The sequence below is a fragment of the Camelus ferus genome, chromosome 7 (genome assembly GCF_009834535.1).
Source record: "Camelus ferus isolate YT-003-E chromosome 7, BCGSAC_Cfer_1.0, whole genome shotgun sequence".
Taxonomy (NCBI): Eukaryota; Metazoa; Chordata; class Mammalia; order Artiodactyla; family Camelidae; genus Camelus; species Camelus ferus.
Window position 1 is genome coordinate 71,512,561 of NC_045702.1, and position 22,073 is coordinate 71,534,633.

Genomic DNA, 22,073 nt, shown 5'->3' on the forward strand with positions numbered 1-22,073 from the left:
AGCACGTGTTTGTTCTTTTGCATTATTTAGTTTGCCGTGTTGCCTTTAACTCAGTTTTCATCTTGGTAATGAGTTTTCCGATTTTGTTTGGCTCCTCTTTAATTGTTTATAGTTCTTTATTATAGTGATATGCCTTTCTTTCTATCAATAGCCTTTCTTAATTCCTTTAACATTTTTATTACTTCTTTGAACTGCAGACGGCTGTTTCATTGTTTTTTTAGAGGATTTCTCTTCTTTTCTTTGGGAATGGCTTCTCTGCTTTTTCATTTTATGTATACTTTTCTGACTATTAATTTAGGAGTAACAGTTGTCTACTGTGGTCCTGAAGGGCTGTTTTTATGTGGGAGTATCCCTGTGTAGCCTGCATGAGTCTTATATTTTTGTTGTTAGGGCTATTTTTCGTATGAATGCCTGACATGTCTTTCCTCAGGGTGTGCTGGCTATTATCCCTTTGATAGTGTTTGGTGTTGTGATGACCAGAACCTGTAGTGGATGATGGGCGGGGCCTCCTGTTTGCTCTGTGTTTGTCACAGCCCTGATGGGAGGTAGTGTGTGCTTCCCAGTTGTTGGAGTAGAAGCCTTTAGTTGTGGTTCTAAGCTGAGATGTGAGGTATGTGGGACTGGAGCGCTTCCACTGGAAAAGGGAACACTGAGTATTCTCCAGGAGCTTTCCACCAGAAACTGTGCTCTTTGATGTTGCCTGTCACCTGTTGTGCATGCTCACAAAGTACACTGTTAGCACTGCCCTCAACCCCACCTCAGCTGTGGGAATGTTTGCAGTTGGCCAGGATGCTCCTCAAACACTATACTCCCAAAGCCACCATTGCAAAGCGAGTTAAGTCTGGCACCCAGACCTGCCATGGCAGTGCCAGGAATCAGCCCAGACTTCTACGTGCTTGCACCTACAGTGCCCACCACTACCTGTACTGGCCCCACCCCAGCCATGAGAGTACCAGTAATCTTGGTTATGTGTCAGACGATGTACTCTTGAAGACTTAAATCTGCTGAAGTCATACACCTACTGGGAATCTGCTCAGATTCCAGTCCTGCTTCTGAAGTCACTCACCTTCTGGGAATAGACTCAAATTTCAGCCCCGCCTCCCTGTCTGTGCAACTGACTGGCAGTTGTGTACTCCCAGAACTCTTAGAGGTGGTGCCACACCCACTGTGAGCATAAGATTGAGGCTGCTATGGGAGGGCCACGTCCCTCCATTTCTGTGCATTGACAGTGAGACTTCTATGGCAGACCGGGGCTCCATCCTGTGCACAGCCCCAGTTATGGCCCAGAACACACTCCAGGCCATTCGTGCTGTGTTCACCCAGCTAAACTGAGTCCTCTCCCTGGGTCTTACTGCTGAAGCCCGAGTTTCAGTACCCAGCTGCCTCACATATCAGCAATGCCCATCTCTGGCTGGGATGTACAGGGAGGGGGCACAGATGGTCTGTGCTAGTCTCTGTCCTGCCTACCACAAGCAAGTGGCTGCATTCACCTCTGAGCCTTTGAAACTCCCTATCTGACCCGTCAGATCTCTCAGCCAGTGAAAGAGGTTCCCAGGGTGAGGGAACTTTCCTCCTCTTCTTTCACAGCTCCCTCCCAGGGGTGCAGGTACCATCCCAGTTACATGGTAATGTTTCTTGCAGCTTTGATTGTAAGTGATACTCTGCCAGTGTTCAGTAGGTATTCTGTGATAGTTGTTCCATATGTAGATAGTTGTTTGATGTACTTGTGGGAGGAGGTGAGCTCCGTGACCTTCTGTTTTAATCCTGACCTCTGCCTTCATCTTTGGACATCTTTAGAAAGAATGGGCATGTCCTTCTAGACTTGACTGATACTAAACATACTACTAATTTGAAAAAGAAAGGAAAAATTGTTCTTGCTTAGAAATGACAAAGAAGAACGTTATTTGCATATATGAAATTACTTTCTACAACTTTCAATTTTTTAAAGATTTAATAAACACATTATAAATTCCATAATGTATTTATTATTAATGTATCAGGAAAATTTCCCCAAATGCATTTTATTTTTTTCAAATAACATGATTCTTAAGTATGAACTTCTTACTCTGTGTTTTGTCACTTAGGGAAGCAATTATGACTTAGACAAAGATATCAGTGTAGTTCTCTTACCTGCAAATGTCAGAGGAAAAGAATTGCAATACCCGGGTCTTCTCAATGAAAGGTGGAAATGAGGCAGCATCTGTTTAAAAGCCAAGCGAGTGGCAAGGGATTAGATGTAATTTGTGTCCTAGACAAATCTAAAAATCTTGATTCCAGCATGGTTAATAGAAATATAATGCAATCTATATATGTAATTTGAAAAATCTCTGGTAGATGTATTTTTTAAATGAATAAATTATCATAAATATTTTATTTAACCCATTGTATCCAAAATACCATCATTTTAACATGTAATCAATGTAGAAATTAACAGAATCTCAAAATCCAGTGTAGACTTTATACTTACAGCACACTTCCATTTGTACTAGTCACATTTCAAGTGCTTAATTGTGACATATGGTTAGAAGCTACCATATTCAACAAGTCTGTATAGTATACACATTCATTGATAATTAATTTCATATTGAATTTTCCCATTTATTAAAAATAATTGAAAGTGTAAAAAAATGGCAAAATCACACATTGTTAAAACTGATTTTGTTTTTTTTGAAATCTCCCATCCTATCAGTAGAGTAGCACTTTTCTTACCTTGAGGTTCATTTAGAACTCCTGTTTCATAAAAATGTTGTTCTTATTTTGATAGTGATTCATTTATCTGTCTTAATGGCTGTTTAACATTTTTTAAATCATTTATTAAAGTTCTCTCACTGAACAGAATTTTATGCATATGGTTTGAAGATGTATACATCAAAGTAAAAAATGCATTTGTTGAGTTTTTTGAATCTTTATTATGGTTATAATCCATGGCACACGCTGGATATGTGAATGAATAACTAATAATTTATCCATTTTCTCCTCAAATGAGTATCACCAAAATGTGCCACCACTGAATGTGTTTATTCAAAACAGTAAGACCCATACTTCAGTTACCAAGTTCTTTTTATGGTAAGTGTGCCAATCTTACAATCTTACTACATTTTGCTTATACTCTTGTGGTAAGTGAAATACAGCAGAAGATCACAGTAACCTTAATCCTGACATTGAGAGAATGGGCTACTGAAAATTAGCTTAAACTCCCAGATAGGTCCCTGAATGGGCATTGCCTACAACTATCTTCCCAAAACCTTAGCTGTTAAAAGAAAAGAATACATTGAAAAACTTTAAAAATCATCTAAATATCATTGAAGATTATGTCATCATAACACCAGTAGTTACCATGGGCCATGACCACTAGATAGCTGATACTAGCAGGATGCTTTTTAAAATATATTCAGATGTAAATCAACGTTTTTATTTTATGTCTCTTTAAACTTATTGAAGAAGGTAGAGGAAGTACTTCTAAATCATGATGAAAACACATTGGAACTTTTTCCATTTCATTATTCTCTTTTCCCTAGTGCCGTAACCAAGAATTGCTTTCACAGGGATTCCATCAGAGTCCCTGGCCTGTTCAGTCTATCTTTGCTCCCAGGTTATTTTACTTCTATTTTCTTAAATACTTTTAGCTTCATTCCTGATGCTCATATATTTATGTTATTGTCATTAAAAAATCTTCTACCTCCTTTTTAAAAACTTCATTATGTCTCAGTTTTGGACAAAATTATTTTTTTTCCTTAAACCTATAAAGAATACTATTTAGGATAAGCTATGTATATTTCTCTCTGTATCTAAGGTCTAAAGTACTAAGCTCATGTAATTACTAGATTTAGTGGTATTGGGACATTTTACAGTGTATTTGCAGAAGTGCACTACTTACAAAGAAATTTCTTCACCCACTTATATGGCTCAAAGAGCTACAAAGCAAACTTTGACAGTGGTTTTGCTGTTTTTTTTCCTACTATAGAGTGTTAACATAATTAAATAAACATGCAAAACTCAGCATTAAATTTGGAAAAATAAATATTCTTCATGTTTCCTTTTTATTCCCTACCTTTTACATCACTTTGTATTTAACTTTTTTCATCGTCATTATATTATTTTCCATAATGTATTTCCACACCAACTTTATAAACATTATGCTCTGCTTCTGTTCCTTAGAAGCTGAAAGGTAACCATTGATTTTAAATACCTCATGGGATTTTATTACTATTGCTTTTTAACATCTTGATTCTTAAACTAATAGGCATATGTGTATTTGGCTTTTCTTAAAGGAGCATAATAAGCTAGATCTAACCACACTCTAAGTTTATAGTACCTTCTTTCTTTCCAACTCTTAATACAGAGTATACATTTTTACATACATTTTTCATAGTTAGTACACATGTAACCTTGTTTTTGTTGCTAAACTTTTCTCTCTCTGACCATCTTATTCACAATATATTGTTCTGTTTTGCAACTTCACTGATTCTACCTCATATTGAAACCTCCACTTGCACATGCATTTTACCTTTTGTAGTTATCTTGAGTCTTTTTAAAACACTTTCAGTTTTGAATTATTATCCATAGAGTATTTACAAAAGATGTGAACAGTAACTACTGTATGTTTTTCTAACCCTTTAATTCTGTGTCCAGGAAAGCAGTTGATTAAGTCAAGTTTTTACAAAGCAAACATTTCCCCAGTAATATAGTAAAGGCTAATCCTCAGTGGTTAATCTTCAGAAATCCCATCATGTTAGACAGACATGTACCACTAAGCCTGTACCAGAATAGAGACTCTGAATTATGTTGGAGGGATATAAAGATAGATAAATGAATAAACTCAGCCTCCAGAACCGTGTAGTAGGTATGGTGATGTATTTGTGGGACAAAGGAGGTGGTTCCATTGTGATTATTACCACAAAACATTACCCTTACCTGTACCATTAATCATATCACAGTAACTTGGCCAATAGGAGAAAGTCCTTAGGAATTTAAAAAAAAAAAAAAAGAAAGAAAGAAAATGAACATTCGTATGTCAAGAGCACCTTCTCACATTACTTTGTCCATTATGATTCATTATTTCTGCTAAACTAATATTGACTAGACATGACAAACTTCAAGTTTAAAAAGTGTTCTAAATCATTCGGTCTTTTTTTTTTTTTTTTTTTTTAAGTTTTCATCTTGTTGAGATAAATGAAGTGTCTGATACCATTAACTGGCCAGATTACAAAATAAAAACTGCCAAATGTTGTTAGTTAGAAACAACTTGCAACAAAAAGAGTTCTCCAAAAAGAATATTGAGAACTGTGTATCAGGAATTTAGATCTTTAGAGGAAAGTTTTTTTATGCAATGGGAGAACTGAATTGTGTCATAGTATGTTGAGTGTTCAAACTGAACTGGAGGAAAATATTAAGTGGATAACTGATGTAAACTCTGTATGAGGGAGAAGAGGGGAGTGTAGAGGAGGAAAGAAGGAGAAGCAGATGTTGGATCAATAGAGACTGGAAATGTGCAGATGGTGGATTTATACTCTCCCCCCTTTTAACTTTTGTATGAGTTGGCATTAAAGTAGAACAGAGTTTACACATTTATACTCTGGTATGTACATAAGATATATGTTAAAATATCTGGAAATAATAAAAACAATAGTAGTGATAGTTAGTTTTTGATGATGGAAAAATGGGTGGTTCACACTCCTGCCATATAGTCCAGTAAGATATGAAGGCAAGCTGTTGCTTCTTACCGTGGTCAATTAAATTAACCTTATCATAATCTTAATGTGAAATTCTTACCAAATGGGAGCATTTAGTAACTCTCCTCCAAACCTCTCTGTAATATTGAACAGAAGGATGTGATTTTCCCCTGAAATGACCATTTAGAAGTCTGTTCTCCTCCATTAGATTTTTCTATTAAAAATGTGACTATGAACTCTGTAGAAGAATAAGGACTACATGTGTATTTAACTGGTTAATGCCATTATTAGATAGGGACTTATCATAAGGCAACTGTTAGTTAATAAAAAGATTTCATCTTGTTTGATTTTGATTGCAGTATTCTTTGTCAGGAAATAACTGATCTAAAACACATTTTATCTTTGAGAAGGAAAGGCTTTCTTCCTTGATATTTATTGAAGTTTGTCCTATTTTAGGCATATGGTAAATTAGGTATACTTCAGATGAACAGGTAGGAGGAGCTTGGTTAGAAAAAAATCATGGCTCTATGAACGTATTTCCATTACTGTTTCACAAGAGACATGTTCTTTATGTTCAAGTTTAATATGTAAATTTTAGAACTTGAAATACTAGTTTTATTTTTGCATTGACAAAGTTTTTAAAAGATGAGTTATCAATATAAAAAATTCTTTGAAGAAAATTTTGAAGGAGAAAGTCATGAAAGCACTGGCATGAATTTATTAAGCTTCCATCTTTATAGACACATTAAGCCATGTCACTGGAAGGAACAATTTTTATTTGACATGCTCAGTAAACAAAACAAAACAAAACAAAAAAACAGTAAGATATATTTTCCTACCTGCTAGACAAATAGTTGATGTGTTGTCTTCCTTTCCATTCATGGTTACATAATTGTATGGGTACGTGATAGTGCTGGTTATGCCGCAGAGATGGAAATAGTCCCCTTAGATTTCTTTAGGTAAGAGAACTTGTGCATAGAGGTCAACCCTCAAGTGGGGCTGGTACTCGGCAGCTCTGTACTGGTGTGGCCAGTCGTCACAACTAAAGGGATAACGCCTGGCACAACAGGAGTTCGATCCTAGGGCTGAGATACAGGCCGCTGTGTTCCACAGGTGGGTGCCTGTGCCTTAGCAGTTGTTACTAAACCACTTACCTGCCTTACAGTCCCCTAGTGTCTCTCTCTCACACACACACACATACACACACACACACACACACACACACACACACTTTACCTGGATACTTACTTTTTGCCTTTATATGTGTCAATTATGGCAACTTTGCTTATGTTGTCTTTTCCGGTGAAAACTTTATAAACTCCATCTGCAGTATTATTGTACTGGAAAGAAATGCACAAGAAAAAATTACCTCTAGAACAAGCCATATTTTCTGTGTTAGAAAGTATATAATCAATTCCCTTTTGCATTTGTCAAAAACTGTTTGTTCATACTTAATTTTATATGATTTGAAATATACCTAAAGTTTTAAACTTATTGGTCTTTGACACTTGAAAAAGACAATATAAATGGTGTGTAATTAGTACTAGATGCTAGATGCTGATACAAAGGAACAAGACAAATATCCAAAGATGATATGATCCAACTGCAGCACTCTTTATCATAATTAACCCAGTAAAGCCATTTTGATCACTATTCCTGTTATACTGAGGTGAGGGGATATTGAACAAAATCTTTATGACAGATTTCTAGTGTATTCTAAATGTTGTGATTTCTAATAAATGGTAACTTAAGTTTAGGTACACGTTAAATTAAAAACAATTAGCCCAGGAAAAAGTTAAGAGTATTTGAGTTAAAAATTGTAACAGAATCTCTGATCACTTAAGGTATTCTACATTCCTATTTAATTGATATATAACCTGCAATTCTAAAAAACCATCTAAAGTAAAATAGGAACAATGTATTAGAAAATACAACTAATATCACATACAGTGTCAAATGAAATCTTAGTCAAAATTTCAATGCAAAAGTCAGCTCAGAACCATCAACTGTAACTAAGGACATCACCAAGGTCACATGTCTTTAATAGCCAAAGTGCTATTCCATGACATTTGTAGATTACTAGAAGTTCTTATCAACTACTTCTATGAAAATGTGCCATTACTGATTTAACAGTCTCTGTGTGTGCAGTTTTGGCTGACTTATAAATTTACATTCAAACATGTTTGCAAGAGTTGTAGAGATGGAGGAATGACATGAGTATATTTGATACAAATAAAAATACAGTATTAAATTCAATGTTTTAGAAGGGAAATCAAAACCAAAAATAGTGCTAAAAGCCCTACTAATTTACAACCTAACTTCAGACAACTTTATTTTTATTAAAGAATGAAAACTTAATTAAATCTCACTTTCTTAATTTTAAATTTAATTGTTAAATTCAGGTAAGGAAATTTTCCCAACTGAGAAAGGTAAATCCACGTGAGACAGACTTTTTAAAAAAAGATTATGTATTCCTAGGTCACAAATAGGGTTAATACACTAAACTATAAAATTGTGAATTGCCAAGTGCCATTATGTTTATCCAATTAAAGTCTAACAACATCAGCATTAATTTTTAGTACTCACAGGAAAAAACACACCAACTGTGGTAGAAATAGGGTATGGAACCGCATTCAGGAATGGATCTGTATAGCCCCACAAAAGTTCTTTCACAGTTCTCTTTTGAAACATAGAAGATTTTGAACTTTTCACAAATGCATTGAGTATTAGTTGAATAAATCTACTTGGATAGAGGTGGGGTGCAGCCTACAAGAAAAATCACTGTTTAAGACATCAATTGTAGTATGAAGTTTTTAACAAATAAATGGATAAGTAATAGAATTGAATTTAATAAAACATTTTTTAACTGAATCATTAAAATTACTGCAAAATCTTGGCAGGACAGAGTGTAATGTTTCTTAATCTCTGAATGATTTCATTTGTGTGCCTCAGCGTGAGCCACAAGAGGATGACTTTCAAAGTTAAATCCTACCTTTTTAATGGTGCACTTTAAGTGATCATCTAATTCAGGTGATTATTATATGATTTTGTTATGTTTCCAAATGACCATAATTCAAATCCGTGATATAAGAACACATTTTCATAAAAATGACTGAACAATTAATATCTAATGATAGTTCTAATCATGAGATTATGTATTTTGGATTCTAGAGTATTGCAAAACAAATAATTTTGTTATTTGTCTACTCACTGCTACAGCCAGATTGAGGATGGTAAATGTGTCATTCTCTGTTCCAATTGATAGTGAAGGTTCAAAGATGGCACCCTTGTGCTGATTGAAAGAGACCGTGTGGGTCTCAGAGTCCTGCTTTATAATTTCCTTGGCTAGATAACGAACTCTGAAAAACACAAGTAAATAAAATTCAGAAAAATTGTTTCAAGTGAACATTGATTCTTGAATGACGTACATTCATGCAACAGATATTTTTTGAATACATAGACTGTGTCGAAAATTATGCTAAACAAGTAGGTTAAAATGATAAATAAGCCAATGCTGAGTTTCTAGGAAATTAGATAAGGAGGGCCTTCAATTTAAAATAGCAGGGGAGAAGGAATATGTGTTATTATAGGAGTTTACACAGTCTGTGGGAAAACACAGAATAGTTAGAAACCCTGGCTTGAGATGGTCACGGTGAGGATAATGGACAAGATACAATTCCACATAAATGGTCTGAATGCCAAATAGAAGTTTAGTTAGGTAAAACAGGGTAGAAAGTATAAAATAAGAAGTAAGAACATGATGTACTTTTAGAAATGAACATGTTTCAATATGGTTGGTTTACAGAGCTGAGTAAAGACAATGGTAGGAAATAAAGTCACTGAAATAAGCTCGATCTGTCATTAAAGATTGGTTCCCATACTCAAATGTTTTGCTTTTATCCTGACGATGAAGAGGAGACAGTAGAGAAGTTTAAGGAGGGGAATAGTAAAAATAGTGAGAGCACATTTTCTTTTTTTTTAATTACTGAAGTATAGTTGATTTACAAGGTTATGTTAGTTTCTGGGGTACAGCATAGTGATTCAGTTATGCATATATATATTTAAATATTCTTTTTCATTATAGGTTATTACAAGATATTAAATATTGTTCCCTGTGTTATAAGTAGGACGTTGTTTATCTGTATTATATGTAGAATTTTGTATCTGCTAATCCTAAACTCCTAATTTATTCATCCTTCACCCCCTTTTCTCTTTGGCAACCGTAAGTTTGTTTTCAATGCCTGTGAATCTGTTTCTGTTTTGTAAATAAGTTCATTTGTATCATTTTTTTTTAGATTCAACCTGTAAGCAATACATATTTTTCATTCTCTGACTGATTTCACTTCGTATCATAATATTTAGGGTCAGTCTGTGTTGCTGCAAATGGCATTATTTTATTCTTTTTTATGACTTGAGTAGTATTTCATTCTATATATACACCATATCTTCTATAAATCATCTTTCCATAGATATTTAGGTTGCTTCCATGTCTTGGCTGTTGTAAATAGTATTGGTATAAACACTAGAGTATGTGAATCTTTCTGAATTAGTTTTTCCAGATATATGCTCAGTTGTGGGATTGCTGGATCATATGGTAAGTCTATTTTTAGTTTTTTAAGGAACCTTCATAATGTTCCCCATAGTGGTGGCACAAAATTCCATTTCTACCAACAGGATTAGGAAGATTCCCTTTTCTCCACAGCCTCCCCAGCATTTATCATTTGTGGACTTTTTTGATAATGGCTGTTCTGACCTGTGTGAGGTGATACCTCATTACAGTTTTGATTAGCATTTCTCTGATAATTAGTGATATTGAGCATCTTTTCATGTGCCTATTGGCCTTCTGTATGTCTTCATTGGGGAAATATCTATTTAGGTCTTCTGCCTATTTTTTTGTTGGGTTTTTTTGGTTGTTATTGAGTTGTATCAGCTGTTGGTATATTCTGGAAATTAAGCCTTCATCATATGCATTATTTGCAAATAGTTTCTCACACTCCATAGGTTGTATTTTCATTTTATTTATAGTTTCCTTTGCTGTGCAAAAGTTTATAAGTTTAATTAGGTCCCATTTTTTAATTTTTGATTTCATTTATATCGTCTTAGTGGAATGACCTAGGAAAACGTTACTATGATTTATGTCAGAAGATGTTTTGCCCATGTTTTCTTCTAGGAAATTTGTAATATCCCGTCTTATGTTTAAATCTTCAAGCCATTTTTACTCATCTTTACTTTCCTTTATCAATGTTTTACAGTTGTCAGTGTATAAATCTTTCATGTTCTGGTCAGGTTTATTTCTAAGTATTTTTTTTAAGCTATTTTAAAAGGTTTTGTTTTTTTTTTTTTTTTTTTTACTTTTCTGATATTGCTTACTGTAAAGAAATGCAACTGATTTCTGTGTGTTAATCTTGTATCCTGCTCTCTGCTGAACTGATTTATCAATAGTAGTTTTTGTGTAGAGTCTTATACAGTTTTTATATATAATGTGCTTGTGAGCCTGGGATGAATCCAACTTGATTGTAATGTTTGATCTTTTTTATGTTTTGTTGGGTTTGATATGCTAATATTTTGTTGAGGATTTTTACATCTGTATTGATTGAAGATTTGGTCTGTAATTTTCTCTTCTGGCAGTGTTTTTGTCTGGTTTTGGTATCAGGGTAATATGGGCTTCGTAGAGTGACCCTGAAATTATTCCTTCCTCTTGAATCTTTTGGAAGAGTTAGAGGAAGATCTGTGTAAGTTCTTTATGTATTTGGTAGAATTCTGCAGTGAAGGTCCTGGACTTCTGTTTGCAAGAAGTTTTTATTTATGTTTTTTTTAAATTACAGTTTCTGTTTCACTTCTAGTGATCAGTCTGTTCAGATTATTTCTTCTTGATTTGATTTTGGTGGACTGTTTCTAGTAACTTTGTCCATTTCTTTTAGGTTGTGCAGTTTGTTCACATATAATTGTTCATAGTATTCTCTTACTTTTTTTTTTGTTTCTGTTGTATCAGTTGTAATTTCTCCTCTTTCATTTCTCATTTTGCTTATTTGGATCTTCTCTTCTTGGTGAGCCTGTCCAGAGGTTTGCTGATTATGTTTACTCTTTCAAAAAGCCAGCTCTTGGTTTTATTAATTTTTTCTATTGTTATCTTAATCTCTATATTATTTGCTTCCTCCCCGATCTTTATTATTTCCTTCATTCTGCTGGCTTTAGGTTTTGTTTGTTCTTCTTTTTATCATTCTTATAAGTTATAGTTTAGGTTGTTTATTTGAGATTTTTCTTGTTTTTTAAGAAAGGCCTGTATTGTTATAAACTTCCCTCTTAGGACTGCTTTTGCTCAATCCAGTTGATTCTGAATGGTTGCTTTCTTCATTGTCGTTTGTCACAGATATTTTTTAATTTCCTCTTTCATTTCATTGTTGACCCATTAGTTTTTTAGTAGCATGTTTTTTAGTTTCCATGCAGTCGTCTTCTTCTCATTTTTCTTTCTGTGGTTGATTTGTAATTTTGTGCCATTGTGGTGTGAAAGGATGCTTGAAGTAATTTCTATCCTCTTAAATTTGTTGAGGCTTGTTTTGTATCTGAGTATGTGGTATATCGTAGAGAATGTTCCATGTAACGTGAAAATAATGTATTTTCTGGTGTTTTTTGGATATAATGTCCCAAAGACATCAACTAAGTCTAACTGTTCTATTGTGCCATTTAGGATCTCTGTTGCCTTGTTGATTTTCTCTCTGGAATATCTATCCATTAATATTAGCTGGTTGTAAAGTCTCATACTGTTACTATATTCCCATCAATTTCTTCCTTTATGTCTGTTAGGTTTTTTTTTTTTTTAAATGTATTTAGGTGTTCCCGTGTTGGTTACATATGTATATGTATTAATGAGTATAATATCTTCTTCATGTATTGATCCTTTTATCACCATATAGTATCTTTTATCTTTTTTTATGGCCTTTGTTTGCAAGTACAAGATATTTACTGAGGTGAAATAAGGTATACATTATTCTTTGCTCTGTCATATATCTCACTATTATGTCTATTATGTGATGTTATAATAGCTATCTTTTGTTACCTAACTAAAGAATGAAAAAACATGGGACTGAAATGTGAAAAACTAAACAAACCAAAAAAAAAATCCCACACTTGATTTTAATATGGTATAGTAAAAGTGTAAATTCCTGTAAGATAGGTATTATAAATGTTTTGTATCCCTAAGCAGTGTCCAGTGCATGGTAAGTTCTTGATAGATATTTTTGAGTGAATAAATTAATTGTTGATATTCTTTAAAAAAAGAATTCATGAAAAGATAGAATTATATTTTATTTCTAAAGTAATTTCATCAAAACTTTATTTACTCTTCTTGGAGTACTGGGGACATACAAAGAATATAAAACTCCGAAACAAGAGCCTGAGCAGTCAGTTACTAGTCAATTACTATTTTCTCTTAGATAATTTTATTTCAAAATTAGATTACATACTATATTATCAACATTTAAAATTAAAATATTTAATTTTCAGGAACATTTATTTACAAATAATAATTGATTCAGTGTCAGAATAATTGTGTTCCCAATTCTGGTTTGCTTAGTTGTACCTACAATATTAAACCAGTAGGTGGCACGCACTAACAGAAAACTCCTTTAATCCTCTGTTTAGAATGTGCTTTTAAAAAGAAGATACTCAAATTTTTGTTTAAGAAATAGAATATAAAAAGTTTTTAGAAAGATTTTGTTAATAAGATCAAAGAGAGGAACTTGTCTTAGATTTAGCCCAAGGTTGCTCTCTTTGTACTCCTGCCAAAGCAAAGAAACTTAAAAAAAAAAAAAAAAAAGATTTATGTTGGATCTGAGAATATTATGAAGGAATTACTAGGTTTTTATACAGATGGTATAGGTTGGAATGTATATAATTAAGATTACAATCTGGGCAGTTTCATGTTTTGGCCCATGTTACAGCTTGATAATCAAATTTTCATCAGGCTCACTTCAGCAGCCAAATAAGCCTGTGGTTCTCACTGAGGAGGGACATCCTCCTCCACTTCCAATTTCAACTGAATTCAGGGTAAAATTTATGCAGAGGCAGGCTCACCTCAACACATGGAATACTCTCTGACTATTAACTTTTTCTGAAAGGTAACCAGTCGTTTTCCCATTATTTTAAAGCACACAGGCAGACACTAGCAAGTCCATTTTAATGACATCATGAGACAAGATGACTCATAACTGATCATAAATCCCTTTAACATTGTTATGTAAATAGGAGTTTATTACTTACATAGTTTAGCTGGAAATCCACCTTCTCTTCTCCAGCCCTCCCTCATTGCCTCTATAAGTAAGTGAATTACATCTAACCCACCCCTACTTGCATCCCTTAGAGAGATAGGTTAAAGCCTCCAAGAATAAAATTTATATTAGTTGTCACCTATCAGAGCAGGACTAGGACTGGATTCAGTGTTATGTTAATGTTTCCCTACACCCCAGTTTATCCTTAAAAGTAAAAACATGACCCACCCAAACAGTATAAAACAAAACCCATGATGAATTCTCAAATTCTAACAACTATTCTTTTTTCTTACATGAATTTAGCTCTTTCAGAGTATTATTTTAAACAACTATTTAGATTCTTATTAGGTCATATGTGAGTCTTAGATATTCATAGGTACACAACATAGCTATAAAATTTTTTGAGACAAGATATTCATACAGGGATTTGATAATAATGTAAGCACTATATGGCCATGAAAAAATAAAAATATTTTCCAAGGTGAGTGGTTTTTGTTTGTTTGTTTGTTTGTTTGTTTTTTGTAACAATGAAAACCAGGTCTTCTTTGACAGAGTTATGACTTGTCCCAGGCAAGTGCATGGAGACAGGAGACTTGGGGATAATTACCAGGACAGAACAGCCACCAAGGCCTCTGAGGCTTATATCTCATGTGCTGTGTTTGAGTGTGAATTGTCACTCTAGAAATGTATTAATGCATGGAGAGGAAAGTATGTAATTATGGATTACAAAACAGATGACCAAGCAATACTGCGAATTATAAGAAATCATTCCAAATATGAAATTTTGTGGTAATACTTGATCACAGTGTACAACTAGTTGTAATTATTCTTCAGGGGAAAATCAACATTTGTATAACAAATGGTACAGGAGGACTTAACTTTTCCTATATGGATAGCATAAATATATATATATCATAAACATAATACTTGAATAAGCTTAGTGTTTTTAGCACTGCAGTCTCCCCTTTTCTTACTTTGATAGAAAAGACACATAGTCTGTAATTTAGTTAGGAGAAAATGTACACTAAAGTCTAAGGATTGGCAGCTCTAGGTTTGTATGAACATGGAGAAGCATTTCACATCCTCTGTAGTCAGTTTTGTTTTTAATTTATAAAATGAAAAGCTCTGGCTAATTATACCCCCTAGTTCTAATAGTCTAAGATCCTGTTCAGAAATATATTGAACTATTAAGGCATGCAACATAAAGTTACAGCTTATTCAGTCTCAGTAGTGGAGAAAATATAAGAATGAAACTACTGAATAAAGAGAAACACTCATGTGACCTGGAAATTAGTTTGAATAGAAATCCTTAGCAGATATTGCAGTTATATGAAATCAGTGCTGTGGTTCTCAAACTTGAGTATGTATTGAAATCACCCTGAATATTTGTAAAACTTCTTGCTGGGCTCCACACCAAGAGTTTCTCGATTGATTTGGTCTAAGGTGGCCTGAGAATTTGCATTTCTACCCAGTTCCCAAATGATGCTGATGTTACTGGTCCAGGAGACACACTTTGAGATCCACTCCTGTAACAATTTTAGGATTTGCTAAATACTCTTGTTTTTAAAATTTTGATAGATTTTTTTCTATTTAGCATGCATATTTAAAGTTGTGAATATAAGGCACAAGTGTAAAACATCTGTAACTTTCTTCCTGAAACTGTAGTTCTTACACTAATTAAGTCCGTAGGTTAGGATTTTATATAGGCAGAAACAAAATATTTCAGTGTATATTAACAAAAGAAAATACAAAGTACGTTTTGATACAATGACATTTGTCAAATGGGAGAAATGCATGAGGTCAAGGAAAGAGTGCCACTTTGTTGTGGGGACTCACCTGTATGTGTAAGGACCTCTTTGCTTAACTTTAATTTTGCTGCTGTTAACTGCCACTTCCTCTGGATTCTGCACATCAAAGATCCAGATCTGTCTGTAAACTTCTGTTCCTGTTTTAACCCAATTTTTAAAAGCAATTGTACCTTCTTCAAGGACAACTTCCTATGAAAAAGAAAACAAATTTGGGTTATATATTTGTAGTAAATACGGGCACTTGTGGGAGGTTAAAACATGTAGTCAGTCAACGCAGGGACCAAGCTCAAGTACCTTGTTCATGGGAACTTTCCCAGCCTTGTCCCATGCTTGCAACAGAACTGTTTTCAGCAAATTATTATAGCAATCTCTTTTAGTTAACCTTTTACAAAGAGAATCAGTGTGTGATGTTCCAGACATGTCTGTTGGTTTCAAGGCCAACCACTGGCAAGCTTTAGAGTGACCCTGTGGCAGTATTGCAACAGTTTGGAACACATTTTATTAAGCAAATTTTATTAAAGCTTTTTCCAAAAAATTCTTACCACGTCAAACATTAAATTCTCTTCTGCCCTCAGTTGGACTGAGGAGGCAAAACAGAAAAACTCAGAAAAATCTAGTGGTATTAGAAGCTTTTTCCTTTTCTTTAAAAGTTGAACACTTCAGGGGAAGATGACTTACCATTTGTTAAATTAAGAAAAATACAAATTTGACTTCTCCCCTTTAAAATCCTGCTCCATGTGGCTTTCCTAAGTCTCAGTATATACTATTTGCAAAAACCTACTAGTCCCTGTTTCCAAATATTACAGCCGTCTAACTCATTACTATTAGGTTACCACTTTTTAGATAAAAGAATGAAACAAGGAAGTGGTCTTACTCCTTAAAGATCATTGATGCCCCCGGTAGTGAAGATAGACAAGTGGAAAAAAGACCAGTGACACAATCAGAAAACCCGACATTAGAAATCTCTCCTGTGCTTTAGGAGCTGTGGGAACGAGTAGAAAGTCATCAAATCCCTCAGGTCAGTTTTGCTTTCTGTAAAATGAGGAGTTTTATCATAGATGCTCTCGTGGTTTCCTTCCAAGTCTTTCTCTGAGCAGGAAGTCTGTGAAACTGCAGTAGCTAAGGCAGACAAGTTGACTCTGCAGCAGGCAGTGCTTCCAACTGAGAACCGTGGGCGGGCACCCAGGTGTAAAACTCCCACTCAGCCTGGTGCGCCAGAGGGAGAGGAGGAGAGTCCTCCACAGACAGCGAGCCGAAGACCCATGGTACAGAACAGGCCGACCTGCTTGTTCCTTCACCTGGAAGCATCACTTCAGGGAATGATGGGTCAGGAAAGGACAGTGAGCGTTAGCATGTTTCTAGTGGAGCATGCTGAGGCTCTGAGAACCCAGGTGGCTGGCCCAAGGGCAACCCGGCAAACACGTAGAAGTACAGTCATGATGAGCATCCTAGTCTCTGACCCTTAGGCGAGTCCTCTTTACATCATGTTTTTACTGTCTTTTTTTCCTGTCACCTCTGCACCTACTTGGTAGAGGTCAAACTAAATTTCGTATCTTCAGGATACTTATTGCTTAATGCAGAGAATAAAGGCATTCCTTAGAGAAGGACAGACGTCAGCTGGAACACCACTGCAAAATCCTGTGCTGTTGCAACCTTTCACACTGGGTCCACTGGTGCTGCTAGTGATGTGAGACCTTACTTTTTAGAAGCAGTTGTCCTTAAAACACATTTTATTTACTGCTAAAAAGTCTTACTTCCTTAGCAAGCCCAAAATTAGGCCAAAATTGCATACAGACAAAAGTATTAGGACTTTTCTAAATGTAAATGGTGTTGCTGAGGGTATTGAAACTGAAATCTGTGTGGAAGCTGAAAGCTTTGTTAATTTATCCATTTCAAGAGACTTTATGAGGGGTAAACACACAGGACCATACACATGATTACTCTCATACTGTAAGAATCTTAAGGACTAATACTGTATCAATTATTTATCATGTATGTCTCAAGGCACGTATTTTATTTCAGTTAAGGAAATGGACTCAATAAATAAATGCTTATAGAACTGAAAAGAGACTGTGATAGAATGTTCTTGGCAGGACAGAAAACTCCCTAACTCTAATGCTTGTGCATTTAATATCAAAAGACCTTGTAACTGTATCATGCCTTTCTTCTAAAGGCCATGAATCACTTTGCCTTATTTCTTGCTCTGGAGATATTTTTTAAAATAGAAAAGTTGAAACACAGAGTTGAACAGAATACACTGAATTACTAGTGGTTAGAGTTAATTGTCTAACCTCATCCATTTATTTTAGAGGTAAAAGTGAGTCCTACAGAAAAGATGTCTGATTCAATGTTGTATGACAGTTTTGTAGTAGATAATGGAGAATTGGGTCTTTCACTCCAATCTATGTAGTTTCCGTAACACCATGATTTGTTCAGAGCCAAAGAGGAAAATACTGAAACAATCAAAATAGAAATACATTTCTTTTGATCATAACACTGTCATGTGTACTTGAAAATCATACAGGCCTCATTAGTACCAAGACAGAATTTTCATAAGCTCCTCTAATTTTAAAAGGAAAAAAGGTTTTTAAGTCTTCTGTAAATTGACAGGGTTTGATTTTAAATTGACTTTGGACTGTCTGGCTTATTTGGCAAATCTTTCACTAAATTTGATGTACAAAGGTGATAGTTATATGTACAGAAAGGGTAATAATTTAATTTAAGATCCTCTCACTGGGCTGAAACATACATCAGTATCTGTCCCTGATTTTAAGTATTCAGACTCTCCAGGCCTGGCAATGACTGGATTCCAACCTGGTGACTCTCATGTGTCAGGGTCTCCATCTGGTTTGAAAGCCATTTACCTTGAAACTTCTGTTTCGCCAGATTAATTTGAAAGCAGATGTTTGGGAGAATAATAATACCTTCTGTCTAGTCACATGATCACTTGATTAGTGCCGTTGCAGGAGAGCAGCTCTCATTAACATGACAGGCAACTATAGCGTAACTTTAGTGTAACTATTAACATATCCTTCGGAAATAGTTATAGCTCGGTGTTAGAGTGTGTGCTCAGCTTGTTTGAGGTCCTGGGTTCAATCCCTAGTACCTCTAAAAATTTTTTTTCAATTTTTTTAAAAAGTAAAAAAATTTTTTTTAAATATTCTTGATATCTTCCTATTTGTGGAGTATGTAAAGTACATATGTAGAAAATGTATTGCCCCATTCAAGCATCTTATAGGGTACCTAGAGACAGAATCAAATATAGCAGATTTTAATCTATCAGTAGATTTCCTTACTCTGGTCCCAGTTAGACCAAGTATACTGGTTTCTTCACTCAAAACCTAGAGTGTGGTGGTTAAAAGTAAAAGTAGATGCTGTGAGTTTGATCCCCAGTTAGGTCGTGTGCTAACTGTTTAAAATTGGGCTGGTTATTTAGTTTCTTTGTATCTCAGTTTCCTTATCTGTAAACTGGGAATACTAATACTAATAATAGGTTGAACTATATGAAATTAGTGTTTATGAAAGTCAGGATAACTGGAATATGGTATAATTAAATATTTATCCTCATAGGTTGTTACAAGAATTAGTAAATGTGAGCACTTTGAACAGTGTTGGCATATAGCCAGCATTCAGTAAACACTGGCTATCATTATTGTAAAAATCCTATCCACCCTTCATAGGGAGAGCTCTAATCTCATTTACTTCCCAGATTGCTTTAACTATTTCTTTCACAAGATTACTGTCTAAACCAGTCATGTGGCAATAATTTATGTAAAATCCTTTGACACTTCTTTTTCTGCTGTTTAATCATTTTTATATTTACTTTCCATCCAGTGAAATTAGAACTTCCGTAAAAAGCAGAAACATACTAAAAACATTTATCTTTCCCCATCCTTTCCACTCACTACCAAAATTTGTTCTGTTTAGGACTAGTTACATGCAGTCTTCACATATTCGAAAAGTTTTTTTCGTATGTGACTACATTATGCACATGTATGTGCATGCCAAGAGAAAGGGATCTTTAATTCTGTTGTTGATGTTCAACAGTTCATATCATAAGGAAATTAAATTAAAATTTATTTAAATTTACTTATGTTATATTCGCTGAACGTTTATTGAGTGATACTAACAACATCAAGGGATAAATTGTCCTTTGTAAATGGTGGCATAACTGTGACCTTTTTCTCAAGTCCTTTGGTCGTTTCTACATTTCACGTTCATGGCACCTCATGCTATTGACTTTTAGTCTGTCTAGCAAGATTGTATAAACCTGCTGGCTCCACACAAATCTTTTAGGAATCATAGTCTAAAACACCAGTAAGAAAGTTTTCAGCTATAATCTGTGAAAATCATGAAGTCTCTAGCAAATATCCCTTAGAAATAAAGAGTGAAAAATATACATATATATGAAGTAAAATGTGTGCACTGCTTTAGACCATTTCAAATGCTGGTGTCAGGTACCATCTTTAGAACCAGAAGGCATCACACAGCCCCCGCTGTATACTTTAGTAGAGTATATGTAGAGTATATAGTATAAAGTATATATTAGGGTAGATAGAGTATATTTAGTCCTATATGCTATATTAACCTTTTTAAATAAAGTATTTTAATTATTGTTCTTTTTTTTTAATGGCACTTGTGTACAGATAATAACTTTCCCAATGTGATGTTAGTCCATTCAGTGAACCAAGTAATCTGCAATGAGTTTCAGTGGTGAACAAAAACTGACCAGCACTAAAACTTCTATATATTTGTAAAATAACAGCATTAACCTAAGTGTTCCTGAGGCAGAGGTGAGACAGTTGGCTCTCTGGGTTGACACATAATTCAGAGATGTGACTCTTACTGTATCCCAATGTGTCTGTTGTTTTGTCTCTACATTAAGACTCTAGAAAGCAAATATATAGTTCAGTTTTACCTATAATCTCCATAGTAGTCAAATCTCTCTGAGCTCTGAGTTTTGAAATGTACACTGCTGTTCATATCAAATCATGTATGAAACCTCTTTTAGTCATCTGAGGTATACATTTCCATCAATAACTCAACTGGACATCTTGCAGTTTGCTGTTTTTACTCCTCTCTCTCCATATTTAGTCCCTCTACTCCACTGCATCCGCCATCCATCAGTTCTATGTACTTCACCACACTACACCACAGTGCTTTTTGTTATGTGCAGACTGTGCATAGATCTTTCTAAAAGGGAGTCTTAAATTTTGCTTGAAAGTTGTCATGTCCTTCATGGTTTTTCCTGGTTTTCCTGTTTTTGGTCTCTTTACTTTCCAATAATAAATAAAGAATGTTCCCATTTCTGTTGGAGAATTATAGAGTGCAAGAGTGTATTAATTGTCTAGTCTCTGCCTCCAGGTTATCTAGGTTTGGAAACTGACTAGTCCTGTTTTTTGGCTTTATGAGTCGACAAGTTGATTTAAGGTCTTGTGCCATTAAAATGGGTAAAATAATTGAACCTTTCATAGATATTTGTGAAGGTTAAGTTTGTTAGTTAATATGAAGCCCTTAGTAACACTAAATAAGTGTGCTAATAAATTTGTACATTACTATATAGTATAGTATATTAGTATGTAGTATATTTGATATCAGTCTCTGAATGCAGATTTTGTTATACGTAACACCTACCAGAAAACATACACCATGTACTATAGTCTTTCACATTATTAATTAAAGTTTCCTGCTTAATCAAAGCTTCCTATATCTTACCCCATGTTGTTGTCTTTCTAATCATCTCTCTTTTTAATCCTGTGTTTTTGGCACATTTTCTATATTCTTCCTTCTCTCTTCACAACATTCAGTTGCATTTCCACAACTGTTTCCATAGTATTAATTAGTCCTTTGACACATTTATTGAAGTGAGACAGTTTTTTAAATTGTAGAACGTAAGCATTTTATTAGCTAAACCAAGAAACATTGGAAAATAGTAACTTCTTGTCCTGAGAAACTCAGTTTGAAATTTAATCTTCATATTTATTTGTGAACTAAGTCAATGCTTCAGTGAAATATAATGGTATATATTTATATTCCTAGTAAGAGTAAGAAGTCAAATATGGGTGAATGAATGAGATAGGTAAAGGTCTTGGCAGGAACAGAAATTGCAGTATGAACTAGCAGCCTAGCCCAATTTATAATCAGTTCTGGTTTTTCTCCATTGTGCACTGTGCTTACTAATATCTAAGCCATTGATACCCCAGCCAGGCTGACAGCTTAGGCCAGCACTTACAGATGTTCTATTTGGGAAACATGTTTCATATAAAAGAACATACATGCCTTTGGTCAGGGCACACACTTGTAAATTCTCAATAGCCCTTGTCTTC

The 22,073-nt window shown here is 34.5% G+C and overlaps 1 protein-coding gene across 1 annotated transcript in view; it reads right to left on the reverse strand.

Moving 5' to 3' along the window:
• CD36 (CD36 molecule) overlaps positions 1–22,073 on the reverse strand; it is a 49,996-nt gene that overhangs the window by 13,306 nt on the left and 14,617 nt on the right. The window contains exons 4-9 of the mRNA XM_032484127.1: positions 15,776–15,936; positions 8,884–9,031; positions 8,259–8,438; positions 6,921–7,012; positions 4,915–4,961; positions 2,131–2,200 (exon numbers count right to left, since the gene is read on the reverse strand). Coding sequence (XP_032340018.1) covers positions 2,131–2,200; positions 4,915–4,961; positions 6,921–7,012; positions 8,259–8,438; positions 8,884–9,031; positions 15,776–15,936 — 698 coding nt within the window. The remainder of the gene's footprint in view (positions 1–2,130; positions 2,201–4,914; positions 4,962–6,920; positions 7,013–8,258; positions 8,439–8,883; positions 9,032–15,775; positions 15,937–22,073) is intronic.